The sequence below is a fragment of the Tursiops truncatus genome, chromosome 20, assembly GCF_011762595.2.
Source record: "Tursiops truncatus isolate mTurTru1 chromosome 20, mTurTru1.mat.Y, whole genome shotgun sequence".
In the NCBI taxonomy this organism is placed as follows: domain Eukaryota; kingdom Metazoa; phylum Chordata; class Mammalia; order Artiodactyla; family Delphinidae; genus Tursiops; species Tursiops truncatus.
In genome coordinates this window covers 45,972,034-45,999,548 of record NC_047053.1, presented here as the reverse complement: position 1 = coordinate 45,999,548, position 27,515 = coordinate 45,972,034, and the positions used below count along the sequence as shown (strand labels likewise).

Here is a 27,515-nt window from a genome sequence, read left to right as displayed (position 1 = left end):
GAGACCAGCGCGGCCGGGGACGCGGAGCGACGCGTTCCGCCGTCGACCTCCGGTCTGGTGGCCAGGCCTGAGCAATCGGAGGCCGAGCGCCGAGCGGGACGGAACGGGGACCTGAGGGCGTCCGCGGCGCACCCGCTGTTGCCTGCCCCCTCCTCCTCCCCTGCCCTCCGCGGAACCCGACGAGTCTCCAAGTCTTCGTCTGAAGTGTGTCCTCGCCCAACCGTGCGTGCTCTCCCGGCGTCTCCAAGCCCACCTCCCGGGGGTGTCCTCCTCCCGGGGCTCTCCAAGCCCTTTCCCCGCCCGGGGTCTCCAAGCCCTCCTCCCAGGGACTCCGCACCCTCTTCTGTGGGGTTTCCATGCCCCTCTCCCCCGGCCCATGCTACACTGGAGGGCACTGGGTCCAGTTGGTGCTCAGTACACATGTATCCGTTAGGCCCTGCTGCTTTGTTTACAACATCCAATTTCCCTAGACAACCTTACGTCCAGTGGGCAAGAAGTAAGATCTTAACCAACCCTGTGGAGATACCTGATTCTGAAAGAGTGGAATTAGCAGTGAGGTGCATTCATGAGGATTAAGTCTGAAGAAGGTGAGTAATTTACTGATACAGGGGGAAAAGAAAACCTACTTAGACTCATTGAACAAGAAAAGAGATCTGCCCAACAGTCCCGAAACTGGGGAAATCGGATGCCATTTCCTGGTAACTTACCTGGAAGCCCGAGGAACTGGGACAATTGCAGACCTGCCAGGTTGTCTGGTAACAATGACAGTTGACCCAAGTCTTTGAAATAATCACATTTCTATAGACTTCATGCAGGAGGGAATCAAAGCAAAGAACTACAGACTCACAAGATGGATTACTGAATTCTTCCTCTCCTTTTCCTTTAGATTTTGCAGCAACTTACATTGGTAAACAACTCTGAATGTGTCTGATGCAGGTAAGATGTTTGTGTTCATTCCTGCCCTAGGACTACAAGAATAATTGGAGAATTTCTCTCAGAACACGAGGAGGCACACACAGGACCAATGCAGACTTCTCAGCTCAAAATTTTTTCTTTTGGGACTTCCCTGGTGGTCCAGTGGTTAAGACTCTGCACTTTCAATGCATGGGGCGCAGGTTCGATCCTTGGTCGGGGAACTAAGGTCCCACATGCCGCACGGCGCAGCCAGGAAAATATTTAAAAAAAAAATTTTTTTTTCTTTTAATTCTATTCCCAGGAAAATAGATTTGGGTTTTTTTGGGGGGGGGGTTAAATGTAAAACAATTCAACTTTAAAACATTGCAGTTTTTCAGAATGCTTTGTCTTAAACTCATCCACTTATCAGTGGTAATTTACGTAATTGCTTTAAGAACTTTGTCATTGAGACTGTCTTGAATATAGTTTATTCTTAAAAAAATCAAACTGATTGGTTTCTGTGTGCATTATGTTATTTCCTCTGCTATATTATGGATTCCTTAAGGTCAGGGATTTATGAATCCTTGCACAGAATGAGTAGTTTGAATTACTGAGCTGAATATATGACCAATGTACAAAGATTTTCTTTCATTTTTCAATCTAATCCTTTGTGTTTTATGATAGAAGAAATAAGATTTCACTGTTTCCCAGCTGCTTCAGTATCATCCAGATACTTTCTCTAGTTTAACATAAACTAGCCAACACTGATAAACTGTGGCTTACTTGTTTTTTAAATTATCAATGGCCTGTTTTAAATCATAGATAGTTTTCTCTGACCTAGAATAAATTTTTAGAGCTTCTTCCTCTGTACAACCAAGCTGACTCGAACTCTAGAAACATAATTGTTTTTAACGCTATTCAAAGTAGAATAAAATTGAGGATAAATTTTCTACAAAAACATCATATTGTGGGGCCTGAAAAGTGTTTGAGATATTTGCGTGTTTTCACTGGCATAGTATACATAGGATAAGAGGGTCTTTAAAACAAGAAATTATTTTGCAGTCATTTGTGTTATTACAGATTATAGCCATCTTATAAGGAAACAGTGCTGTTCTATTTTAGGGACAAATCATAACTAAATGGCAAGTGTCCCTATGTTTGAACATGGAGACAGACATCCTTTTTCTTTTGATTTGGCTGCGCTGCGTGGCATGTGGAATCTTAGTTCCCCGGCCAGGGATCAAACCCATGCCCCTTGTAGTGGAAGCATGGAGTCTTTTTATTTATTTATTTAGTTAGTTAGTTAGTTATTTTGGCTGCGTTGGGTCTTCGTTGCCGTGCACGGGCTTTCCTTCTAGTTGTGGCGAGCAGGGGCTACTCTTTGTTGCAGTGCGCGGGGTTCTCATTGTGGTGGCTTCTCTTGTTGTGGAGCACAGGCTCTAGGTGCACGGGCTTCAGTAGTTGTGGCACACAGGCTCAGTAGTTGTGGCTCGTGGGCTCTAGAGCGCAGGCTCAATAGTTGGGACGCACGGGCTTAGTTGCTCCGTGGCATGTGGAATCTTCCCGGACCAGGGCTCGAACCCGCGTCCCCTGCATTGGCAGGTGGATTCTTAACCACTGCGCCACCAGGGAAGTCTGAAGCATGGAGTCTTAACCACTGGACTGCCAGGAGAGTCCCAAGACAGACATCTTGATTCGATTTCATGTCGGTGAAATGAGTTCCCTCCCAGTTCGTGTCAGAATTGAAACAGACATTGGAAGGACCAGGCCAGTTGAGCCTCTGGAGTCTATAACCCTGAATTTCTCCACTAGGAAGAAGTGTCCAGACAAGAGGTTTTTTTGTCACATGATTTCACAAAAAATAGTACGATGTCGGGTTGCTCACCATTTAAGATGCGACTAGTTCATCTGGACCTGAAAGGAGCCCCACCGAGGGTCTGCTACCTCTCGGAGGTGAGAGCTCCCTTTCTCCTCTAGAGAATCACTTTGCCTTGGGTTTGGTTATGAAGTTGTGAACAATCGATGTTCTGTAGACGTGTGCTTGGAACACAACTGTGGGTTCTGTGTTGGGGCACGGTGGTGGCAACAGCATAGATTTTGAATTTCCCCCAAATCCCCTCACAAAGCAGACAGCAACCAGGATAGCAAAAGGAAAAACAGAAAGGACAAAAGACACACACAACCTCTTCATTGTGAGCTGAATCGTGTTTCCCAAAAAGATATGTTTAAATCCTAACCCGTCAGACCTTGCAATGTGACTCGATTTAAAGACACGGTCTTTGCAGATGTCGTTGACATAAGATGAAGTCATATGGAGATAGGGTGAGCCCTAATCCAATAAGTGGTGGCTTTATAAGGAGAGGAGAATTTAAACACAGAGACATACACAGAGGGAAGATGATGTGAGGACACAGGGAAGGTACCACATGAGGACAGAGGCAGAGATTAGAATCGATGCGTCCACAAGCCCAGGAGGACCAAGGGTGCTGGAAACTCCCAGAAGCTGGAAGAGGCAGGAAGGATTCCCCTTACAGCCTCAGAGGGGGAGCATGGCCCTGCTGACACCCTAGATTTGGGACTTCTGCCTCCAGAACTGTGAGAGAATAAGTTCTGACTGTTTCAAGCCACCCAGTTTGTGGTGACTTCTTATGGCAGCCACAGAAAACGTATGTACTCTAAATCAAAAGTAGGCATCAGGGTATCCCCGTGAATTCCAAAATGCAAGGGGTGGGGCCAAACCACCTATAGCACAACACCCACGTGGGGTTAGCAGCCAGGCAGGGGGTGGTAGAGGAAAGAGAAAAGAGAATTCAGACGATGTCAAGACCAGAGGACCCAGAAAAGAGCCCAGCTAGTAAAGATCTGTCAGAAACTGGGCGAGTTGTCCCTGGCTCCAGGTTGAGGGTGAGTGCCCAAGGCCTCAAAGCACTCCAGAATACCTTCCAGAACCTTCTTCCAGAAGGACAGAGCCCACACTAAGGACACAGTGTTGGGGGAAAAATCCACATTGAGCTGGGCAGGAACATTGAGGGTGAAGTGGAGAGAAGTTTCAAATACTGGGGGGACGGGATCCAGAGGGAGTGGAGACCACGTGCTGTGGCAGCAGCTGCACAGAGTCTCTAACCGCTAATCCTTCATGTAACAGCAGCAGAGGGAGCCCTGGGCTGGCCCAGCTCCATCCCAAACAGAAGAACCTGCTCTCAAAAACACAAGAAAACACATCTCAGTTAAAAATGAGCAACAGAAAAGGAGTGTAGTTGTGCCACACAAAGACACTAAGAAAAAAAAGGACGATGATCTGAGTAACAGCGAAGGTGCACCAGGAACGTGTGACCACAAAGCAGATGACATAGTTCCGCAGTATTTCAGAAAGAGAGCAGAGATACTAGGAAAGTGATACAGTTATGGAAGAACAGTGTAAGTCAGAAATAGAAAAGCCCAGAAATGTGACAGCCAGACAGAATGAGGTTGTGAAAAGATTGCCTCCAGACTCGGGAATGAATTAGAAAGAAAAAGAAAAAAAAAAGTCAGAAACGGAGACCAAACTAGGAAAAGAACAAAAGTGAATAGACGCCATGGGAAACAGTATCGGGAAATAAATGGCAGAGAAGAAAAAGCCAAGTGTAAAGAGATAAAAGCATGGTGACAAATGGATAGATGTGGAAGACAGGCAAAGAAGGTCCAGCTTATGTGTAGCTGGAGCCCCCATTTCGTTACCTGCTGCTGCTGACAGAGTCAGAGGTTTAGACAACAATTTCTTATTCCTCCTGTTTCCACAAGTTGGCTGGGTGGCACCCTTAGGCTGAGCTTAGCAGCCCCTTAGCCACCAACAGCACCAAGGATCCCTACCACCCCCAATAGAAGTGCCAGAGAGGCCACCCAGTGGTCAGATGGCCAAAAGGCTACAAGGGAAACCAGGAGCAAAAACGCTGAGGAAAACACGAAAATGCCATAACCATTATGTTCCATTTGTGTAAGTGACTGACCTGGGTTAGTTTACTCCTTTCCACAATCTGCCTCTTCTTGTAATTTGCAGTCAATTATTGATTACCCGTTTTACAATTATCCCAGCTAATTCTTAGTCCCAAGCTGATTTCCTCTTTCCATCCAGCATGCTTCAGAACATCCCCATATTCTTGGGGAAAGAAAACTTCTGACAGCAACATCAACAAGAATGCTACAAATCACATAAAACTCACAGTGGCCCTTGTCTGGAGGTGGGTTACTATTCTGAGTTTCTGCAGGAGCCCCCTCCCTTAACACCCACCCCTGGCCGTGATGCCAGGCTAGAAGAAAATCTCAGTCCTGTGTACAGTAGACACAATCCTAAAAGTACTGGAGAATAGGGATCCATGTTCTTTGAGATAAAGGTAGAGAAAGAAGTGGGGGAGAACCAGGGGAGGGACCCCATGAGCACAGCGGGACAGCCTCTTTCCTCCTTCATCTCCCTCCTCTAGGCTCCTTCCAGGTGCTCCAGTAACCCTCCAGAGCCCTGTAGGCTCCCCTTACCCCAGCACCCCCCAATTCCGCCCCCTTGTATTAAATGAACACATCACTACATTAGAATTTGATTTGGCGTCACACGGGGTACGTGGGAAAAATACAAAGATCAACTACAATCCATGTCCATCAGCTGGAAGAATGAGTCCATGCGCTACACATGTGTCACTTTCTGTTCAAATAGTCATTTCTTCATCACATCCCCCTCTCCCCCAGATTTTCCCCCTGTTCCGTGCCCTGGGTGCCAACGGCCTCCTCATCGAGTATGAAGACATGTTTCCCTACGAGGGCCACCTGAGGCTGCTGAGGGCCAAGCACGCATACAGGTACCCGAGCCGCCAAGCAAGGCGATGCCTCTGCAGAGAAAATGGGGTGTGTGGGGTGGCAACCTGGAAGGGAGTGGAGGGCAGGCGAGAATTGAACGACAGCAGGACAGTCCTCTTCTGTCTTGTTAAATACATGTCTTTAGTCATAAAAATAAAGCATGTTCACCGAAGAGAATTTAGAAACATTTAAAAGAAAATAAGCATCAGCTATGATCCCCCACAAGGAAGCGCTGTGATCTGTTTCAGTCTTGTCTGGGTGTGAAGTGCGTGGAGGACACTTTGACAGGTGTCCATGCAGGGGAGGGAGGGCTGCTCTTTAAGGCGGGATCTTCACCAGGGAAGTGAGGATTAAAGGGGAGAGAATCAGAATCAATGAAGTCGGATAGTGTGGTCATGGGTGCACCCCACTTGGCTTTAAAATTATGGGTATCCATGTAAATCGGTAATAAATAGCCCAAAAGAAAATGGGCAAAGAACATTCTGATCCCCCCAAAAGAAAGAAAAATAGCCAATAAGTATATGATAGTAATAAAATAACAGTGAAATGCCATTTTGGCTACCAAATTGGTGACGCTTTTAAAAAAATGCTAATGCTCTGTGTCCACGGGGGTGAGCAGGAGCAAGCCTCCTACTGGTGGGCTGTGAAGCAGCCCAGCCGCTCTGGAGGGCAGCTTGGCTCCATGTGGTAGAACTCCCAGCACGTACGTGTGGGCAGGAAACAGGAAAGGCATGAACCAGAGCATGGCGGAGGTATTCGTGTTTATTCCTACAATGAACACGTTTTGTTCCTTTGTTTTTGAAAGTGAAAAAGGTGCCAGGGTTCCGGTGAAGCTTGAAAAAGGTATATTTAAAGACAGAACTTTATATAATCAATTCATCTATAGAACTGGTTAACTTTAGAGATGGTTCAAACACATACAGAAGTTGAGATAAATTCACAAATGACAACTCATGGTGGAGCACGCAGTGGGCCTTTCCAGGTTGGCATCCTCAGTGGCCTCAGCAACGAAATGCTGGCCTGAAGGGACACTCCCACCTGAATCTTGAAACTCTTCGTTTTTCTTTCCTCTATTAAAGGGATCACCAGCCTTTTGTACAAAGGGCCAGACAGTAGATATTTTAGGTTGTGCAGCCCATCTGATCTTTGTTCCAACTATTAGTGGGGCAAAAGCAGCCACAGGTGATAATAATGAGTGGGCGTGGCTGTGTTCCAATAAAACCCTATTTGTGGACACTGAAGGATGAATTCCATACGATTTTCACATGTCACAAAATATTCTTGAGTTTTCTCAACAATTTTAAAACATAGAAACCATTCTTAGGTCACAGGCTGTACAGAAACAGGTGGTGTGTTTGTTCTCAGGCCCGTCTTTCCACCTTTGCTCTAAAATATGATTGCTTGTGTGGCCTAGTTTCTTGTAAAATGGCTTTAGCCTCTTGTCGAGTTTGGGTCAGAATAGCTGGTACTATTCTCACAAGAAGTAAACTGTTACTTGACATAACAGCATCGTTTTCCTAAACTCTAGCGTGGGAGTCTTCTCTGAAAACTTAAGAATATCCGTTGGGCTTTTCAGAGTTAGCAACCCTGCTAGTTTCCGTGGTAGACTCCCCCAGGAACCTGACGAGGGGGGTTGGGGGGAGCCTGAATGGAAGGCTGTGTGAACCTCTCTGGGTGGTCTTGGTCTCTCTAGCCCCTCCGAAATCAAAGAGATCCTGCATCTGGCCACACTGAATGAGCTGGAGGTCATTCCCTTGGTGCAGACATTTGGGCACATGGAGGTAAGTGGGAGGAAGGAAAGTTACCTGGTACCCAGGTGTGGGGTTCAGGGGTGCGCGGATGGGGCCAGACACAGGCAGGGAGCAGCTCAGCACTGTACAGAGAAGCTCTGTGAACGGCTGAGGAGCTCGGAGCTCTAGGTGGGAGCACCCTCTGTCCAAGGAGGGGAGGGGAAGAGCTGGATGGGGGGCCTGATTCCCACAGAGCCCTGCAGACTGGGTTGTTTTCCTCTTTAACGTATATTCATCAAAGTATTATTGTGCAAGGTGAAATACAACATTAAGAAAATGTGCTTTCTAGAACTTCCCTCGTGGTCCAGTGGGTAGGACTCCGCACTCCCGATGCAGGGAGGCCTGGTTCGATTGTGCTGCCAATGCGGGGGGCCCGGGGTTTGATCCCTGGTCGGGGAACTAGATCCCACATGCATGCTGCGCCTAAGAAGTCCGCATGCCACAACTAAAAACAGATCCTGCATGCCATAACTAAAGATCCTGCATGCCGCAGCTAAGGATCCCACGTGCCGCCACTAAGAGCTGGCACAGCCAAAATAATAAATAAATATTTTTTAAAAAATACTTTATTAAAAAAAAAGAAAACGTGCTTTCTGTGTTTTCCTTTTTCACTTAATGTTGAAAGTATTCTCCCAAGCTCCTATGTGATCTTCAAAAATACTTTTCACGTCTGCCTCAGATAAGGGGAAGCAAATTAAACATAATACTGATTTAATGGCCCTCAGGCTCCGTTTAGATCTATCAGCAGTCCTTCCTCCACATCTTCACTTTCACTTCCAGTGATTGCCCTTTTCTTCCTGTTCAGGGATTCTCTCCCACCATCTGCCCTCCAGCTCTCCTGGTGGACTCTCCCTGCTGTGCTTTCTGGGCTCTGGTCCTGACACACTCGTTACCCACAACCCCCTCCTCCTAAACCCTATGGCCTCCTGGTCCCCGGCTCTGGCTGTGCCCGACATCTTCTCCGTGTGCTGTCCTGTAGCTGCACTGGACTTGACTGTCCCCATGGCACCTCTCGAGGGCCCTCTACTCACTTCACACTCCTTCTCTGGATAAAGCCATTTCCCCTCCTGCTTCCCTTTCCTGTCCTCAGTGACTCCCAGGACCCCCGTCTCTCGTGCAGACCCTGGGTTCTAGTCTACAGTTGTCTGCTTGGCGTCTCTGTTGTGAGGCCTCTTCCAGCCTCAGGGAGGGGCTGTACCATCCCCAACCCCCCACTCCAGCTGCATTTCCCGTCTACTGTCAGGTCCTACCCTTTGCTCCTCTGCCTCCTGAGTTAGCATTCCCTCCGTCCCACTGTCACCATCCTTGTCTAAGCTACTGCTGGACCGGCTGTAAAGTCCTCCAGTGCGTCTCCCAGCATCACTCCGCCCATCCCCACCCCGCGCCCTGCTCCCCACCACAGCTGGTCTGAGCACCTCAAGTACAGCTCCATCGTACCACGCCCTCCTTCTCCTTAAGTGGCCTTGCTCTGCTCTTACGGTGGATTCGTCTCCTGGGGCTACCATAGCAAAGGACCACAAACCAGGCGGCTTAAACTACAGACATTTGTTCTCACTGTCTGGAGGACAGCGGTCCGAAGTCAAGTGTCAGCAGGGTTGGCGAAGACTCTACGTCTGGTCACTTGCATCAGAATACCCTCTTCAGCAGTGAAGCACAGTTCAAGGATTTTGCTCATTTCACTTTCTGAACTGTTGAGTTTTTAAAATTCTTTGTGTATTCTGGACAAAGTCTTTTGTTAGATACGTGATTTACAAACATTTTCTCCCAATCTGCAGTTTGTCCTTTCATTCTCTTAACAATGTATTTCAAAGAGCAAAAGTCTTTAACTTTGGTGAAGTCCAGTTTATCAGTTTTTCTCTTTGATGCATCATGCTTTTGATGTCATTTCTAAGAACTCTGCCAGTCACCAGGTGATGAAGATTTTTCCTGTTTTCCTCTGAAGTCTTACACTTGAACATTTTCCGTTTAGACTTATGATCGATTTGGGGTTTGTTTTTGTGTGAGGTGTGAGGTGTGAGGTGGAGGTTCATTTTTCTTGCATGTAGTATGGCACTCCTTGACCAATGGTGCCAACACCATTTGTCAAAAAGACTGCTTTCTTTGAAATTTGGTATTGCCTTTGCACCTTTGTCAAAAATCAATTGACCACATTTATGAGAATCTATTTCTAGACCCTATTCTGTTCCATTGATCCATGTGTTATCCCTTTGTCTATACCACATTATCTTGATTGTTATAGCTTTATTGTAAGTCTTAAAATCAGGTAGTGAGATTCCTCCAACTTTATTCTTTTTCAGAATTATTCTAGCTATTCTAGTTCCTCTGCCTCTTCATATGTATTTTAGATTCAGTTTCTCTATGTATCTACTGGAAACCTTGCTGGGATTTTGACTGGGATTGTGTTAAATCTGTAAATCAGTTTTGGCAGAAAATTACCTCTTTACTGTGTTGAGTTTTCCAAACCAGAACGTGGCATGTCAGCCATTAATTGTGTTATTCCCCTAAATGTGCCTTTTAGGTTATGATGTGTCCAGGTTTGGGTTTCTTTGCCTTTATCTTCCTTGGAGTTTGATGAGCTTCTTCACTTTTGTGAAGTTTGGGGCCATTTCTTCATGTTTTTGTCTGTCCCCTTCTCTTCTTTTGGGACTCCTTTGCTCATGCGTTGGTAGCTCGATGTTGCCCTATGGTCTCTGAGGCTCTGTTCATTTTCTTGCACCTTTCCTCGGTTACTCAGCTTGAATTTCTGTTGATCTTTTGTTCCAATCACTGACTCTCTCTTCTGACATTTCAGACCTGCTGCTGGGCCCATTGAATGTTTTTTTTTTTTTTCCCACACTGCGTGGCTTGCAAGATCTTAGTTCCTTGACCGTATATTCATCAAAGTATTATTGTGCAAGGTGAAGTACAACATTAAGAAAATGTGCTTTCTAGCACATGGAACCTGGGCCCTCAGCAGTGAAAGCGCAGAGTCCTAACCCTGAACAACCAGGGAATTCCCCCTGAATGGATTTTTAATTTCCCTTATTGTAAATAGTTTCCTTTAATTCTTTTTTTTTTTAATTTTTAAAAAATTAATTCATTTATTTTGGCGTGTTGGGTCTTTGTTGCTGCACGCAGGCTTTCTCTAGTTGTGGTGAGCGGGGGCTGCTCTTCATTGCGGTGTGGGGGCTTCTCATTGCAGTGCCTTCTCGTTGCAGAGCATGGGCTCTAGAGCACAGGCTCGGTAGTTGTGGTGCATGGGCTTAGTTGCTCTGTGGCATGTGGGATCTTCCCGGACCAGGGATCGAACCCGTGTCCCCTGCATTGGCAGGCGGATTCTTAACCACAGCACTACCAGGGAAGCCCCTCCTTTAATTCTTGGAACATATTCATAATAGTTTCTTTGAAATAATTGTCTGATAAATCCAACATCTAGGCCCACTCAGCATCAGTTTCCATAGAATTGTTTTTTCTTTGAGTCTGGGTCCCACTTTCCAGTTATTTGCATGTCTCAATTTTTGGTTGAAAACTGGACATTTCAGATCATATGTTATAGCAAGTCTGACTTTTCCCCCCATGGGTAGTTGTAAGTTGCCTGGATTTTATGTCTCCCCGGCTGTGTGTGGCCACGGATGCCTCTGTTTTTGTATTCTTGTTTTCGGTTTTTGCCCTAGGGGTCACTCTTCGGTCTTCACAGCTGATGATTCCGCAGGGCTTGGGTGGTGGTTGTGCCCGAGCCCATAGGCCCCACCTTGTGGCACAGGGGTTGGGAGGCCACACTCAGGGTTCAGGCAGTTCTCAGTCTGCCGCGGCTTCTGCTTTCCACCCAGCCTGCTCGGGCCCGCAGGTGGGTGTGGCCCCAGCCAGCCCGTGCGTACGGAGAACATGTGTCACCTCTGTAGCCCTGTGGGGACCGCAGAATTCAGAACAGTTTGCCACTTTTACTGACAGGTCCCCAAAGGCCAGGTTTACCCACAGCCAGCCATTGTGGGGGGTGGGAGCACCTAGGCAGAAGCTGCAGAATCTGTTTTTACCCAGTTATGGCAACCTTTCATGAACACGCATTTCCCAATTTGTTGTTCACCTTTGGTTGGTTTCTGGAGCCCCAAAAGGTCGTTTTGGACAAATCATTCCTCTTTGTACTTGTTTTGGGGAGAGGATTTGCCAGCCTCTTCACTTGAGCAAGAAGTCCACCCGTGTGTAATTCTGTTGTGAAGGGAAGCTACCTTTTCCATTTTCTCATTCAGCCCAGTTAGAGTTGGAAGGGAGAAGGACTGTTGACCAAGCAGCCAGGTTACTCAGAGACCCGCCCACTTGGCACCCTGGCTCTGGTCCGCAGTGCAGCCCCGCCAGCCCCTCCGGGGACTCTAATAGACATGAGGCCATCAGGACGCAGAGGCAGGAGCCGGACTTCGGGGAGCTCGGGGACAAGCTCCTCCCCAGGGTCACCAGCTTTCCTGTTGTCTCCCCACAGTTTGTGCTGAAGCACGAGGCTCTCGCTCACCTCCGGGAAGTGGCACTTTTCCCCAACACCCTGAATCCCCACAAGGCGGAGTCCCTGGCACTGGTTGGAGCCATGATTGACCAGGTGATGGCGCTGCACCCGGGCGCCCGGTGGCTCCACATCGGCTGTGACGAGGTGGGTGCCTTGCCTTGCCAGCAGGCGGCTCCCCCAGCTCTGCAGCAGCCCCCTTTCTTCACCTCACGGTCACCTTCTCCCACCTCGTGGGTTCTTCTCTTAAATAGAAAAGTAGTTCCGAGGATAAAGAAGTGCTGGCCGAGGAGATGTCCCCAGTGAGGGCCTTGGTCCCAGCTGATGGGTGATCTCGTGCCGGCAAACCTGCCAAGCCAAGCAGGGTGCCATGGGGTGCAGGCACCCACGGGACAGCAGCAGAGCAGCCCCTGGTTACGGCACATTCATGTCCTCGGGGTCAGTGTGGCCATGAGTTTGAGCCGGTTACTTTCCTCCAATTGAAGAAGTACAGTTTTGGACTGTGGGAGAAAGGAAATTACCACTTTAGGGCCGTGGAGCACTGGCTGGAAAGGTGGTTCCCGGGGGTGCCCTCCTTGTCCTTGAGAAACACAGTGGCCAGGAAGATACCAAGCCACCGAGCACAGTGACCCAAAGGCCTCTGCTCGTCTGAGCTTAGGCATCTGAGCTGGGACGGTGGTTTGTAGACATTTTACCCCAGAGCTTGATCCTTTTATTCAAAAAAAAAATCTCTTTTTTGTAGTAAAATACACATAACATAAAATTTACCACTGTAACCACTTTAAAGTGAATGATCCAGTAACTTTTAAGCCATTCTCAGTGTTGTGCAGCCCTCCCCCCGGCTACTGCAGGACCTTTCATCTCCCTGCCCCCCGTCCTCCGCCCCTGCATCCATCAGTCTCCTTTCCATTTCTGCGTTGCCCCCCCAGCACCCCATAAATGGAGTCCTGCCCCGTGTGTGGGCTTTTCTCACTGGGCACCTTCTCCAGCGTGGCTGAGTGATGTTCCAGCATGTGGACGGGCCATGCTCTGTTTATCCATCTTGTGTTATTGGACATCTGGTTATTTCCACCTTCTGGCTGCTGTGGGGCTCCAGACTCAAGACTCCCTTGCCCAGCCTCAAGGGAGTCTTGAGTCGAGGTTCGGGTCTCGGTGCAGAAGGAAAGGGCACCCTTCACTGTCTCCTCCCCGTGGGCAGCTGCCCCAGGAGTCGCCCAGCGTGAACCCGCGGGTGAGGATGGGTGGTCCTGGGGCAAACCCACCTGTGTCTCATCCCAGGTCTACTACCTCGGAGAGGGTGAGGACTCAAGACAGTGGCTGCAGCAGGAGCCCAACACCAGAGCAGAGCTGTGTCTGTCCTACATGGAGGCGGTGGCCAGCCATGTGCAGGCTCGGCACCCGACCACGACGCCCCTGGTGTGGGACGACATGCTGCGGGACATCCCCGAGGACCAGCTCTCAGGTCGGCCAGGCATGGCCCTGGGGGGCCGGCCACGCTCCGCAGGGGGCTTCCTGGTGCCATGAGGGGAGGAAGCCGAGCTACTCTGAGCCCCCGACTGTCAAGGAGAGACCGTGTAGTAGATCCGTACCAAAGCTAACTCTAGACCGTCCTGTTAGGACCGTTTCTCACATGAAAATGCCATTCCCCTGAAAGGCCTCCTGGAGTCTTTCCAGGAGTACTGTTGTGAGAGATCTGACCCAGAGAGCAGCACGAGGCCCCGAGGGGCGCTGGCCATAAAAAGCTGGGGGTGCAGGGGGGCAAGGGCCCCTGGTGGCACTTGAGAGCTTCCAGTGCTTCTAGGGGCCTCAGCCCCACACACCTGCACAGCCAGCCCTGCAGGGGCCTCTACTGAGGTTCACACTGGCTGGTGGAGGGAAGCAGTGGCCCCCCAGCCCTCCGGGGCCCAGCCTGCCTGAGGCTCTGGGGTGAGACAGGGAGGTCGTGGCCCATGCTTCCGCAAGGCCCACCCAGGTGTCCTTGCTGCAGCCTCTACCACATGTGGCCACTTGGGTTTTAATTAATTATAATTAAGTCCACTTAGCGGTATGTCCCTGTTGCACCTGGGCCGGCCCCGCGTGCAGACAGTGTGTCCCCCTTGAGGGAGCTCTGGGACCGCTGGCCTGGGACTCACCCCTGGCAGCTCCAGCAGTGTCCAGTCACTTCCAAAGCCAGCTGGCCTTGTGGCTGCGGCATTTACAGCCCAAATCATAGCATAGTATTGAGTCTGTACTTAAATCCATTTTAACGCAATAAGGGAGAGTTAGAAGGACGCACCCTCACAGCCTCTCTCCACCCCCAGCATCGAGGGTGCCGCAGCTGGTGGAGCCTGTGCTCTGGGACTACGGGGCCGACCTGGACGTCCACAGCAAGGGTCAGTACCAGAGCAGAGCCCGGTGGTCCTGGGCTCCTCCCAGTTTTCCACCTGGACAAGTGTGTGTTTCGGGCTTCCCGGCTGCACCTCCTCAGGGTCTGCCACTCACACCTCTCACTTGCTCACCCAGCGCTCCTCATGGAGAAGTACCGGAAGAGCGGCTTCTCCTGGCTCTGGGCCGCCAGTGCCTTCAAGGGAGCCACGGGGGCAAGCCAGGCCCTGACCCCCATCGAGCACCACCTCAGAAACCACATGCAGTGGCTGCAGGTAGCGGGCAGTGTGCCAGCGGACACGCTGCAGGGCATCGTCCTGACTGGCTGGCAGAGGTGAGGCCATGCAGGCCCCAGGGACGTTCTCGGGGCCGGCCTTTCCCGGGAGGGTCCAAGCGGCTCCCGTCACCTAGGACACACTGCCCTCCTTGGCCCATCCAGTCTGGGCCTCAGTCCTTCCCGCCATTTGGTCAAGGGGAAGCAGCCGGCCCTCTGAGGAGGGTGTGGAAGGACCAGCTGCACAAAACAAGCCACTTGGGGTCAAGCCCCTCGCACCACACTCTGCAGAGGGGACGCTGCTTGGGGTGTTCAGGGCCCTAGGGCACTGGCCCTCCTGGCCCATGCCCTGTCCGAACCACCCGTCTCTGCCTGTTCACCCCATCCTGCGCCCCACCCGAGGTCATGTTGGGAGAAGCATGAGGTCAGACTTTGGCTTGTTTAGGATTTCATACCATTTGAAAAGTAGAGCTACAGTTAAACCCCTGGTCCCAGGCAAGTCCTGCCCTCAGGTCCCATCCTGAGGGGGAGGCCAGGTGGCCCTGACACCAAGAGCAGGAGGCCCTGAACCCACAGGAGGGATCAGGAGGCAGGGCTGACCCACTGGACCTCAGCCCTCACTCATAAAGCTGAGTCAAAGGTTAACTTAGGGATTTCAGGGTGGCAACCACAGAGAACTAAGCCCAGGCAGGTCACTCTGGGTGGGGTTCCTGCAAAGCCATGGAACCTTCTGGAAGCAGCAACCGCTCTGCAGAAGCTTCTAGATCCCTGTCCTGTCTCGTGGTGACTCGTGTTTGAGCATCTGCTGTGCTGAGCACCCCTCTCCCGCGGACTTAGGTATGACCACTTCTCTGTGCTGTGCGAGCTGCTGCCCGTGGGAATCCCGTCCCTGGCTGTCTGTCTGCAGGTGCTTCTACATGGTATGGTCCCCTGCTTCTCCCAGGAAGCCTAGTGCCCGGGGCCCCCAACTGCCACCTCCTTGGGGCTGGACTGTGGTCTTCCAACCAGTGCGGGGGAGGGGAACGCACCCATGGCCCCGGCTCAGCCACCCACCCACCCCACTGCAGCCCGGGTCTTCGAGCCTAAACCCAAGACACAGACCAGGAAGTTAGGGGGACATGCCCTGCAGGCACAGTGAACCCACAAGGAAATTCATCATGGATAGGGTGCAGGAGAGAGCCCGCCTTTGCTGCATAAATATCCTGAATGCCCAGTGCTGGTGGGTGTGGCCCCAGAGAGGCAGCTCCCTCACCTCTGGTTCCCGAGGGAGCAGCCAGGTGTGGGCATAGATGCTTAGAGACAGAGGAGACCAGCAGGCAAGGTTGGTGACGAGGCCCTGGTTACATAAACCGCATGTTATACGGGACCAGGTGGGAATTTAAGTAGCAACGTATGTGGTGTTGGCACAGAAAAACATCGAGGTGGTTGAGGAAAGTGAGGACTGAAAAATAAACACACTTGGTATTGTGCTGAGCTACAGGGAGGTTTCCAGAAGGACAGATACTGGGACTCTGGCTTATCCTTTTTTGAAGTGTCAGTTCTGAACTCTTTGGGGAAAGGTACAGACAACAGAGCAGATGCCTGTGCTAATAGGAGCACATTGGCCTTGGCACCCCTTCCCCAGGAGGCAGGCAGCACAGAGCCTCCAGCGTGTTCTCACCTCCCCACCAGGCTGCAGTAGCCTTGGGCTAACCCATCCCTGAGGTCAGTATGTGCCCAGCTGGGCCTGGCCGGCGGTCCTTCTCAGTTGCTTTGCCCACCACCCATGCCCGAGGGCCAGGAGGTCCAGCCAGCACGGAGTCCAGGCCACCTCCTCCTCCAGAGGCCCCTCCAACCTCCGTCTGTGGTTGGTTTTAGGAGGCTTTGCCGAAAACGTTAAAGCAAGAGTGGAGAACTTTCTTGGGACTTCGAGCTTGGAAGCAACGGATTTTAGGAGGTAACACCCTCACCCCCAGCCCTGCCCGTCCCCTCATATTTGGATGCATCCTCAGCACAATGGCTCCCTGTGCAGTGAGAGGGCCGGCTCCTTCCCTGGCAGCGACATCTTGAACCTCATCACACAAGTCAGCCTCCATCTGTGCAGCTCCGTGGATGCGCTGCTGGAGAGGGACAGGTGAGTGGGCGGGGGAGTGACCCCCCACCCGGCAGGGTGAGGGCCAGCCAATCCTGCAAGAAGACTTTCTGGGCAGAAAACACCTTTTTAAAATTTCCACCAGATTTTCAAAGGTCTTATTTTACAACCACTGAGCCTTACGAGCCACAGTGTACCTACCTGTGTGTGTGGATTTGCCCCCAGGTATGTGACCGGCTGGTTCAGCCCCTACCATCGCAGGCGGAAGTTCATCCACCCCGTCATGATCCAGCACATCCAGCCCCAGGCGCACAGGTAGCCCATGCCCCTCCCAGCTGTGCCCATCCCCGAGGCTGCCCACCCTCTGCTGCATGCTGGCAGCTTTCTGGACAAGCTTTCTAGGTATTGCAGCCGTGGATTCCTAGGTGACGCAACTGCATCAGCTGTGCCTTTAGGCTTTAGAGAAGCTGGGGCGTTCCTGCCTGAGAGGGTGAGGGTCACCAGATGCCCTGAGCAGGGTCCAGGGCTCACCATAGAACCAGACTGCCTAGGGCTGATCCTGGCCCTGCGGCTGCATGTGTCACCATGGGGACAGGGTCCCAGCCAGCCTTCCCCAGTGCTCTCCTGGCTCTGAGAGAGGCCAACACAGACTGTCCCCGCTGAGTATAAGATGCAGTCAACTGTCAACAGGTTCATGCACCAAGAAAAACCCTGCCAGCCAGTTGTGAAGTGCCTTCTAGTTTCAGAGGCCAAACTGTGACAGTCATTCACTTATTCCCAACAACCCTATGAGGCTGGTGCTAACGGCCCTGTTCTATGGATGAGTAAACTGAGGTACGGGATGTACTGACCCGTGGGGTTCTGGAGGCCATGAGGTATGCCCCAGGGCCCTCGCCAGGCAGGCTCACTGCCTCCTGGTCCTCAGTCTCCTGGCCAGGTGGAGCGTTCTCGTGGGGGAGCTGGAGGCTGCCCTGCAGCGTGTCTTCTACCCAGACGCAGTGGAGGAGTGGCTGGAGGAAAACGTGCGCCCCAGCCTGCGGCGGCTGCAGGCTCTGCTGCAGGATCTGGGTGAGGCAGCCGGCCCCAGGCCCGACTCGGGTCAGGACCCCTGAGGGGAGGGGGCCAAGCTCAGGCTGTCGGCCTCCCTGCACCCTCATCCAGCTGCACCCGGCCCCACGTGCGCCTCCTGAGCCCTGGGCAGCCGTGCCAGCAGACAGCGCCCACAGAAACAAGAGTAAACATGGAAGGAAAAGACACTCTGGGCCTATACAATGATCAGCATTAGAACTTTAATTCTTTCAAAATAAAAAGGAGAGTGGAAGCCAGAAATCTCAAAGGCTTAGTTACTGGCCCTCACGATGGTCTGGACACCCTCCTCGCCCCACCCAGCCCTGGGAGAGGGGAGCTGGCCAAACACCCTCCCTCCTCCAGCCCAGCGGTAAACACACAAGAAACCAACCATAGCTGTTTCACACCTTTTAAGAAAAGAGTATTTCAGGTTTAACCATTTAGAAACCTAACTTTGGCATGTTTAAATGACTGTGTGCCCAAATTAAGGGCTGGCTGGCGGCCACCACTGGTAAGGGAGAGGATCTCATTTCTCTGGAGTTTCCTGGAAGTTGCTGTCTCTCACCCAGGCAGCCTCAGAACCCCTGGTCCATGCAGCTGTTCCCAGGTGCACAGCCTCCTGGGTCCCTCACTCAGAGGTGCTCTGGGCACATGCTGTACCTCGGAGGAGCCTAGGTTCAGAGAAAGCAGGAGAAAACTAATAGTGCAGTTGAGGGTCAGTGTGGCTGGCACCCAGACTCCACGAGGGTGGCTGCAGCTAGCTGCTCAGGCGCTGCTGAGGGGCAGCCATGAGCCCAGCGATTCTGGCCCCAAACACACAGGCCCAGCACCAGAGTTCAAGAGAAGCTGGGAATCTGGGTTCTGAGGGATGGGTCCAGGTTTTTAAGTGCTGCACAATGCTAGAAGAGGGAACTTCTGCCTATACTGGGGGCAGGGGCGGGAGGTTATCCTCTCTGTGAGAGCCCGGCTGCAATCCTGGTTGGACTCGAGATGAGCCACCTGAGTGGACAGCGGTCTGGGGGCTGTGGAAGCCTCAAGAGTGGCTGCAGCACACCAACCAGGCGTGCCCCTTAGCGTCCACCCTGAGCCCCGGCAGCTCCGCAGGCAAGCACCTCGCTTCTGACCACTGAGGACATCCGGCTGCGGGGAGGGATGGGCATGGGGAGCAGGGCAGGAGATGGGATTCCTGGGGATGACGTGTGGCGGCAGCATCCTCAGAGCCTCGCCCAGCCGCTGGCCCTGCTGGAGTCTCACCGCAGCCCTCAGGACCTGGTCCTGGAGAACCTCTCGACCCAAAGAACTCAGCCCTGGCCCTGATACCCTGGGACCCTGGGTGTTCTTCCTTCCCATTTCACAGGCCTTGAGCCTCACACAGCTAGCATGTCTGACCTGTCCACACCAGGCCGCTGTCCCAGTGGGCTGTCTGATTCCAGGAAGAGACAGATCTGAGGCCTGTGCCCTCTCTGGACCGCTCGGAGCCTGCAGAGAAGGTCCCACTGTGGTTTTGCTCAGAGGACAGAAGCAAGCAGCAGGAACGGCTGAGGGTCCTGCCCCGGGGCTTCCAGGGACACAGCAGGGAGCTGAGGAGGAGGACTTGTAGGCGGCCCATCAGTCCTGCTGGGGCCCCACCAGAACCAAGGCAGGGGTTCCGTGGAGGTCAGCTCTGGTCCCCAGGGCCATCGACCTCACTGTCACTGCTCTGAGACAGCTCCATGGGACTTTCAAGGCAGTGCAGCTCCAGGAAAGTAGTGATGAGCTTGGCGATGGCTTCCACGTCACTGGTCCAGATGGGCACAGGGAGGAAGGGTGTGTTATTGTGACAGGTACTGGCCACCCCGCAGCAGCCACAAGACCATACCTGTCTCACCCCAGGTATCTGCCTCCAGTAACCCACTAGGACCCAGCACCTTCAGTCCTGATCCCCACCCCCACCGGACCCTAGCCCAGTCCTCTGTGCCCACTGGGGACCCCTGACGTCCCCATCCCCTCTCTGTCCCTGTGGGGACCCCTGACCTCCCCCTAGTGGGTGGTGCCAGGCCTGCTCCCCTGGCCTCACCTCCTCCCCCACGTTCCTGAGGCCTCTCTCTATGCCCTGCCGTGCTGGGCAGTTCCTGGGGAGGACCACCTGACTGGGGGCAAGGGGCAGCCCTGGCCAATCAAGTCACCCATCCTCAGCTTACCTGCGGTGGCCCATGACAGCACTCTGCGTGAGGGGGTGGGAGAAGCCCGTGGCAAACCGAAGCACCACCACATAGCCCTTCCCGAAGTACCGGACCTTCTCCTCCTCCACGTTCACGTCCCGGATGTCACTGAGCAGGACCACCACTGTGGGCAGGGCCCTGTCAGTGGCCGTGTCCCCCACTCACCCTGCCCCTCCCACCTGGGTGCTGGCACAGTTGCTTCGGGGCCACAATGCAGAGGATCACATCACGCTTGTCATGAAGCAGAGAGCACGTGTCACTCCATGTCTGAGGCTGGGCTCATGCCGAGACCCTGACCCTAGATGTCACAGGTCAGTGACCACAGTGCAGGGTTGTGTGGCTGCTGGTTAACGTCCAGTCTGGGTGAGAAGGAATGTCCAGCAGGCCCACTGTTGTCTTGAAAAGCCCACCCCTTCTCTCAGTCTAACACGTCAGGGGGCGGCTAAGCACAGTGCTGCCCAGCTTTCTGCTTCATTTTCCCCAACCGCGGGAAAATGCCGTCCTGGTTTCTAGTGGCCAGTCACTGAGCTGGGGGCTGCCCAGCAATTTCCTTTGGGCCAGGGCACGTCCGGGGTACACAGTGTCCACGAGGCAGAACACAACCCTGGTCACTGAGCGGCCAGCTTGGACCCAGCCCGTTTCCAGGCCTCAAGCCTGCTCCCTGCCATCACACACAGACGCTCGCCGCCCTCTGTCCATCCCAGAGTAACCCGTGTCCTGTTCACTCCCCACACCTCACCTTGATCATGGCCTGCTCTGCAGAGAGTCAGCAGCTTCCTATACAAGCTGAACGTCTTCAGCACGACCTTCCCGGTGCTCTTATTGAAGGTTGCTTCCTAGAACGCCAGCCACAAGGCAGTCACCTGGCTGCTAGCCTGTGAGCCAGCCCAACACACACAGACTTGCCGACTGCGTCCCCACCCTCACCAGAGCAGACACTCAAGGAGGCGGCCCCTCTTCCTTCCCATCCCAGTCAGAACCCCAAACCCCTGCAGCCTGATCTCTCCAGGGGCTGGGGTGTGAAAAGGAGGAGCCTCTCCGCACTCAAGAGAAGCGAGCACAGCGGACGAGGTCATCAAACAAGGGAATGGAGATCGGCAGTCAGCAATACTGGGGCCAGGCGACCCAAAGGACACGTGAAGAGGGACAAAAGGGAGGTGAGGGAAGTGGCCTTGCCCTTCTGTTCTAGGAGAACTTCTGGGAGAACAACAGCTTTAGAGGATTCCTTCACCTAGGGATGGTCACAGACAGGCAATGTCCAGAGGCCAAGTCCAGCTATCCGGAAACCACTAAGCTCAAGTTTCAGGATGGGGGGGCATTAGGCCCCTGGAGCCTTTCTTCCTGCTTTGATTCGCACTGCAGGGAAGCCCAGGAGCCCAAAAGCCTGGGCACCCTTCCTGTGCTGGCCTCACCTCCCAGTCCTCCAGGTTCTGCACGGCCACGAATAGACAGCCCGTGACATAGAAGAGCTTCCAGCCCAGACTATCTGGGGAGCAAACACAGGAGACAATCAGGCGAGGGAAGGCAGCAGAGGGGTGAAGGCCAACGTGCCCAGAGACGGTGCCCCCTCCCCAGCACAGCTGCTTCCCAGACCGAGGGCAGGAGTGGCACCTGGGGGCCTGGCTTGCTGCCCATGCCTGCAAGGACACCCAACCCTCACCATGGCCACCTAGCACTGCAGGCCCTGTCACTTGGGATAGGACGTGCTCCCCCAGTTCTGCCCTCACTCTCCCCTGCATGTCTACTCGTGATGGCAATCGCGGCACGGTGAGTAAGAGCAGAAAGGTGGGAACGCTTACAGGGAGCTGCTGAAAGCACGGATCATCCCTACAGAACATGAGGCAGACACAGGAGTGCCTTTCTGAAAAATATTTTATGATATATGAAAATGCTGAAGATGTAAATGAAAAACATAAGCTGCGGGGGACACACCAGCACGTGGAAGTGGGCCGCATCCGCAAACAATTTAGAGGCAGAGGCAGTCCCCAAAGCCATGCCCTGGCAGATTACAAGTGATGGGCTTTCCTTTTTTCCCTCTTCCAATCAGCTGAGGAAGTTCCTGGGGGGCAGGTGATGCATCTCACCTCCACTGTAGTAGGCAGCAGCCAGGCCAATCGACAAGATTCCTGCGAGGAGAAAGCAGGTACCTTCCCATTGGGCCACCACCAGCCCAGAGCCCAACTCCTCCCAGGACCCACAGACCCAGGTAAGCAGCCCCTTCCCATTGCCTGGGATGGCTGAGGGCAGGGAGCAGGGGGCAAGAAGACCACCAGGCTCAGAAGTGGGGGAAACAACTGGGAAGTCTGTTGAGAAGAATGTTCTACACCAGTCACAGTATTCACTGGACACATGTCTATGTGAGGTTGCAGAGCTGACGGGGGAACCAGAAAGAGGAACCTGATGTGGGTTTTACCCACTGACAGCACATTGTGTGGAATGAAGACAAGACTGAAGGTAAAGAATCACAACTCGGCACATGAGACAAATCAGGCAGAGTCCTGGGAAAGAAGGCCCAGAGCCAAGCCGCTGAAGGCACAGCAGCTTCTCCCCACACACCTAGGTTCCAATCAGCATGGTGCAGTTGCCCAGGGAGCGCAGGGCCCTCCAATGGGTACTGACAGGGAGGGAGGCCAGGGCCCCCGCCGCCTTACTCCTCACTGTCTCCATCACGTGGGCCCTGACATAAATCAGATACCTGGGGCTGGGTGTATGACAACAAGCAAAAGGGGAAGTACGGGGACCTCAGAAGAGCATGCAGAGTATTAACGAAAGGATGTTAAATGGTGAAAAAAGACAAGACAGACACACATCATCTGTAAAAGCACACGTAGAGGATAAAAGATGGAAAGGCACAATAGTTGCCATATCTTGGGGTAGCAGAACCACGGAAAAATTTAGTGTAATTTGCATCCTTTTTTAAAGTTAGATTTTTAACTTGAGGACAAATATGAACATCCTTACCAACCAGCAGGGACCAGGACCTGATGCCTGGAGCCCTCTTCAGATGGAGGCAGGAACTGGTGCGTGTCTCCACCTGCATATACATCCCTGGAACGTGCTGCCACAGCTTTCAACAGGAGACTGGGGGGCTGGGGAAGGGCAGACAGACAGCTGGAGGCCTCGAGCCACTGCCAACAGACAAGAACCCAGCTCCTCTCCAGAACAGGAAGCCAGGCTGCCCACTAGCAAGGCCCACACAGGCTCAGGAACCAGTCAGCCCGTGCTGACTGCAGTCTCTGTGGTCAGGCAAATCACTTAATCCCCCAGAGACCTGTAAGGAAGTTTCTTCTCTGCTCTGTTGTAATGGTTGCACTGGGGCTTTGTCCCCTGCTCCGACTCACAAAGCATCAACAAGCACTTGATCATCACCTGCTCCCTTCCTACCTGGAAACCTCAGTCTCTTGGAAACCGTTAGCCCCCAGCAGGCTTCAAACTTCCGGCACCCTACCGGAACCTACCAGAACACCCTCATTTCCCTGTGCTGGCCTCTGAAAAAGGGAACTGAAAGTCTCATCATGGTTTGAGTCTGTACTGGCACTGACCGAAAAAGCCAGCTCTGCGGTCTCCTACAGCTGCCGAGAAGGACAGTCTGCACCCAGTGGAGGGAGCGGAGGGTCCGGAGGGTCCAGAGCACTGGTTTAATGAACGAGTCAGCAAAGGGGATTGCTCTTCCACACGTGGAGAATTCTGCCCTGCACGCTGCAATACGCTCGAAATGCTGGCTCCGGGGACCCCGTTCTGGGTAGCTTTTCAGATATTCCCTGTGAAGTCAAGTCAAATTTCTGACAACAAATAGTGAATTCAGTTCACACAAACGAAGCCAGGATCCTGGGACATCACCGGCTCCTTCCCCTGACATGCCTCATCTGTCTCCACGCGCGACTCAGCCGCCCGCGGGGCGAGATCACGCCTGTCACCGGCACAAGCCACCCTGGACACGCCCCGCTGATCCCTGCGGCCACACCGGGCGCCCCGCCCGGCTCGCGCGCCGCCAGGCCTCCGGGGCATTGAGCCGGGCCGGGTCCCGAGACCGCGCTCCCAGCAGGACCCCGGCTGCGAGAGCCTCCCCCCAGCCCACCCCGCACCTCCCACCCGCGAGGGCGGCATGGCCTGTCCACCGCGGACACTAACCTGCAGGCGCGGACGCGGGGAAAGACCGGACCGCTAGGCTTCAGGACCCGCCGGCCTCCGACTTCCGGAGCTGGGGGCTAAGCCGGCTGACTTCCGGACCCGCAGGGGCTGATGGGACAGCTGACTTCCGGACTGGCGGTGGAGCGGGCGAGCGTTGACTTCTGAGGCCCCCATTCAGCCCTCGAGGTGGGAGAACGGGCGGGGCTACAACGGGAGGTCGCCTACGTAGCCCCAGAGGCGGCCGCGTGGTGTGGTGTGCGCGCCCGGGCGCTGAGCACAAAGCGTTTGGGGTTACAACCCTTAGAAAGTCCGCAGAGGAAGGTGAGGTGGGTTGTACTACGAAACATCCACTTAGGATGGTGAGAAAACGTGAAGTACGTAGTCAACCTCACAACAGATACGTACGAACATTATGGTAGATTCTGTAAAAACTTTAATAAGAAATATTAAAGTAGAACTAAGATATTTGTTCATGGACTGGAAAATTATTGTAAAAATGTAAATTCTTCCAATGTGATCTGCAGATTCAATTGCGAACCCAGTAAGAATATCAGCAAGTTAAAAAACTAAATCTGAACAATGCTGCAAGGCACAGTGGAGGAGGGTAGGGGAAAACCAGAGATCCTTGACCCCCAAAAAACTCAGTGTAGCTGGGGAAACTGAACGTTCACATGTTCGTGATGGCAGTTTTGCTGTTGCTCAGAAACTTGCCCCAGTGTCTGGGAAGGAGGATTGTAGTAGGAGAGACAGTTTTCTCCAGGAAAATCTTGAATGGCCGCTTCGGTGGCCTCCCTGCTCCACTCTCCACCAAAACACTCAGCACCTGTCCCCACAGCCCCCAGATGAGGCCCCAAGCAGGACCCTGACTTGCCTATTTTCCACCAGATGGAGAAGGACCCTACCTGGAACAGGAGAGCCTCCACAACACGGCCACTGCCTGCTTCAGTGACCTCCAAACTGGGATGGTCAAGACGATCTGTGGAGTGCTAGAAAAACATACTAGAGCTTGTATTCCTACTTATTTTATGTTTTTATATCTATTGTCATGTGTCTTATAATTTACATAAGATTAATACACAGTGCATATTACCTTATAAAGAAATATACATACATGGATATGTATAACCCTAGATGTTTTATCAATATAGGCACAATGTCAAATATTTGGAGATGACTTTTCTATTTTACCAGTCTCCATATACTCTCCGCCTGTGGTTCAGAATCACCTGGCGGGTTTGTTGAAACACAGACTGTTGGACCTGTTCCCAGCAGGATGGGGCCTGAAATGTACACGTGCTGCTGCTCTGGGAACCACACTCAGAGAACTTATGCGCTAAGCTGGAACAGAAGAAGGTTCTGCCTGAATGCGGCAGGTTTCCTCACCTGATGCCTCAGCTCACATTCCATCTTCTTGAAATGCCTTCTCTGGTAAGATCCCACACCATCTTGAAGGTCCATTTGAATTGGTTGGCACCTCCTTTAAGTCCCTCTTGCTTGGTGCAGCTGAAAGTGATCTTAATTGCTTAGGACTTAGGGAGCACTGAGTTGATACCCAGAAAATTCTACTTTGCATTACAGTGATTTGCATAATTTCACCTTTTTTACTAGAGTACAAGCCATTTAAAAATGAAGCCTAGACTAGCTTTCTACTAATGTTAAATGAGTGAACAAATGATGTCTGATTTGGTTAAAATCCTGCTGAATATCGATAAGAGCAAAAGTCTGGAAATAAATACAAAATCCATAAATAGGGGACTGAGTAAAATCTGCATATTTTGCCAGTTATCAATGCGTTATATCTCTTCCAAATTCAGACTTCATTGCCTGTTCTATGAAAATGCATCTGAGCCCTTATTTTGTTCTGTGCTCTCTGGCATGATATTAAGCTTTGTCAATAGAGGGTGCTGGAGACACTTGGAGGAAGAGTTTCCTTTCCTGGTTCTGGTTCTGTTGTGCTGGATCCACAGGCTTCTGCAGTACACAGGGCTTCTCCAGTGTCCAGCTTTTACAATACACACTGGCCAACTGCACACAGCATCCACCACCTTCCCCAGCAAGCCCTAAGTGGTTTTGTAGCAGAGTGCCTCCAGTGAGACTGATGTCAGGTCTGAAGTAAGAAATGTACAAGGAAATGTATTAAAAAGCAAAGAGACTGGGCTTCCCTGGTGGCACAGTGCTTAGGAATCTGCCTGCCAATGCAGGGGACACGGGTTCAATCCCTGGTCCTGGAGGATCCCACATGCTGCAGAGCAGCTAAGCCCGTGCGCCTCAACTGTAGAGCCGGCGCTCTACAGCCTGTGCTGTGCAGCAAGAGTAGCCACCGCAAGGAGAAGCCCACGCACCACAATGAAGAGTAGCCCCCGCTTGCCGCAACTAGAGAAAGCCCACGCACAGCAACGAAGACCCAACGCAGCCAAAAATAAATAAGTAAAATAAATAAATTTATCTTTTTAAAATGCAAAGAGACTATTAATGTCTTGTCAGAAGAATTCAACAGAATAATAAAATAGTGGATAAGAGGAATTTCTCATTATGGAAGTCCTGCTAATAAGTGAAGAAGAAATGATAGGAGTAAAACGTCACCCTGATGAGGCTTCCCTGATGGTGCAGTGGTTAAGAATACGCCTGCCAATGCAGGGGACACGGGTTCGAGCCCTGGTCCAGGAAGATCCCATATGCCGCGGAGTTAAGCCCATGCGCCACAACTGCTGAGCCTGTGCTCTAGAGCTCGTGTGAAACTACTGAAGCCCGCGCACCCTACAGCCCGTGCTCCACAACGAGAGAAGCCCGCGCAACGCAACAAAGAGTAGACCCCTGCTCACAGCAAGTAGAGGAAGCCCGCACGCAGCAATGAAGACCCAACACAGCCAATAAATAATTTTTAAAACATCACCCTAATGAATCTAGGCAATCTCATCAATGGCTGCTAATTAACATCACAAGAAGGACAGACAATAGAACCCCCTGAAGAGATTTTACAACACTATCTATGTAGTCTTGACAAAAAATTTTTACCTGTGATCAAGCCACTAGAATGTTTTAACTACCCTTTGCTGAAAATTCAGAATAAGGGTATGCTAAAGAACTCCACATGGATGCAGTCAGCGATTGCTGAAAACCCTGCAGTCAACCTGATTTCTTTATGATACGCAAGGAGAGAGGGGGGTATGTGGATGGAACCTACAGATTTAAAAAACAAACCAAAAAAAACTCCCAAAACCTTAAGACTGGGAACTCCCTGTACTATATTTGTTAACTTCTAAGTGAGCCTTATTTTTTTTTTCTAGAAACAAAGATTCCTAAGAGAGACAAACACACAAACCAATTGAAATATAGACTAATAAAACATTGAACCTTATTTAGATCCTGATTGAAACTAGAAAAATGTGAGACCATTGGGGAAACCTGGACAGAAACCTGAACACTA

The 27,515-nt window shown here is 52.0% G+C and overlaps 2 protein-coding genes across 9 annotated transcripts; one reads left to right on the top strand and one right to left on the bottom strand.

Annotated features, from left to right (window-relative positions):
- The first annotated feature begins 82 nt into the window (after positions 1 to 82).
- On the top strand, positions 83 to 18,017 carry HEXD (hexosaminidase D). 6 transcript variants are annotated; one of them, XR_002178251.3, is made up of 16 exons: positions 83 to 222; positions 471 to 587; positions 887 to 936; positions 2,707 to 2,847; positions 5,611 to 5,720; positions 7,412 to 7,499; positions 11,962 to 12,126; positions 13,258 to 13,441; positions 14,280 to 14,351; positions 14,482 to 14,677; positions 15,455 to 15,537; positions 16,475 to 16,553; positions 16,629 to 16,730; positions 16,914 to 17,003; positions 17,379 to 17,522; positions 17,614 to 17,751. XR_002178251.3 is itself a non-coding variant. In XM_033846442.2 (16 exons), exons 6-16 carry the CDS (start codon positions 5,668 to 5,670, stop codon positions 17,798 to 17,800), a joined length of 1,299 nt encoding a protein of 432 aa, XP_033702333.1. In that variant the 5' UTR covers positions 83 to 222; positions 471 to 587; positions 887 to 936; positions 2,707 to 2,847; positions 5,006 to 5,111; positions 5,611 to 5,667; the 3' UTR covers positions 17,801 to 18,017. The 6 variants fall into 6 exon arrangements, 5 of the variants coding, with proteins under 5 accessions (XP_033702333.1, XP_019800354.1, XP_019800353.1 ...); XM_033846442.2 differs by lacking the exon at positions 17,379 to 17,522 and adding an exon at positions 5,006 to 5,111 and having other exon boundaries at positions 17,614 to 18,017; XM_019944795.3 differs by lacking the exon at positions 17,379 to 17,522 and having other exon boundaries at positions 17,682 to 18,017.
- On the bottom strand, positions 17,958 to 23,046 carry CYBC1 (cytochrome b-245 chaperone 1). 3 transcript variants are annotated; one of them, XR_012328459.1, is made up of 7 exons: positions 22,919 to 23,046; positions 22,042 to 22,083; positions 21,370 to 21,443; positions 20,697 to 20,793; positions 19,937 to 20,081; positions 19,146 to 19,534; positions 17,958 to 18,427 (listed from the first exon to the last, which is right to left on the bottom strand). XR_012328459.1 is itself a non-coding variant. In XM_004310277.4 (6 exons), exons 1-6 carry the CDS (start codon positions 23,001 to 23,003, stop codon positions 19,414 to 19,416), a joined length of 564 nt encoding a protein of 187 aa, XP_004310325.1. In that variant the 5' UTR covers positions 23,004 to 23,046; the 3' UTR covers positions 17,958 to 19,413. The 3 variants fall into 3 exon arrangements, 2 of the variants coding, with proteins under 2 accessions (XP_004310325.1, XP_073653380.1); XM_004310277.4 differs by having other exon boundaries at positions 17,958 to 19,534; XM_073797279.1 differs by lacking the exon at positions 22,042 to 22,083 and having other exon boundaries at positions 17,958 to 19,534; positions 22,919 to 23,045.
- Between the last annotated feature and the right edge of the window lie 4,469 nt (positions 23,047 to 27,515).

Coding starts and splice junctions, on each gene's coding strand:
- HEXD (XM_019944794.3), top strand. Junction 13,442..14,279: donor CCCCGAGGACCAGCTCTCAG/GTCGGCCAGGCA, acceptor CTCCACCCCCAG/CATCGAGGGTGCCGCAGCTG. Junction 17,004..17,613: donor ATCCAGCCCCAGGCGCACAG/GTAGCCCATGCC, acceptor CCTGGTCCTCAG/TCTCCTGGCCAGGTGGAGCG.
- CYBC1 (XM_004310277.4), bottom strand. CDS start 23,003: ATGTATATGCAGGTGGAGACACGCACCAGTTCCTGCCTCCATCTGAAG. Junction 21,444..22,041: donor TGCTGCCTACTACAGTGGAG/GTGAGATGCATC, acceptor TTTGCTCCCCAG/ATAGTCTGGGCTGGAAGCTC. Junction 20,082..20,696: donor CAGAGCAGGCCATGATCAAG/GTGAGGTGTGGG, acceptor CCCTGCCCACAG/TGGTGGTCCTGCTCAGTGAC.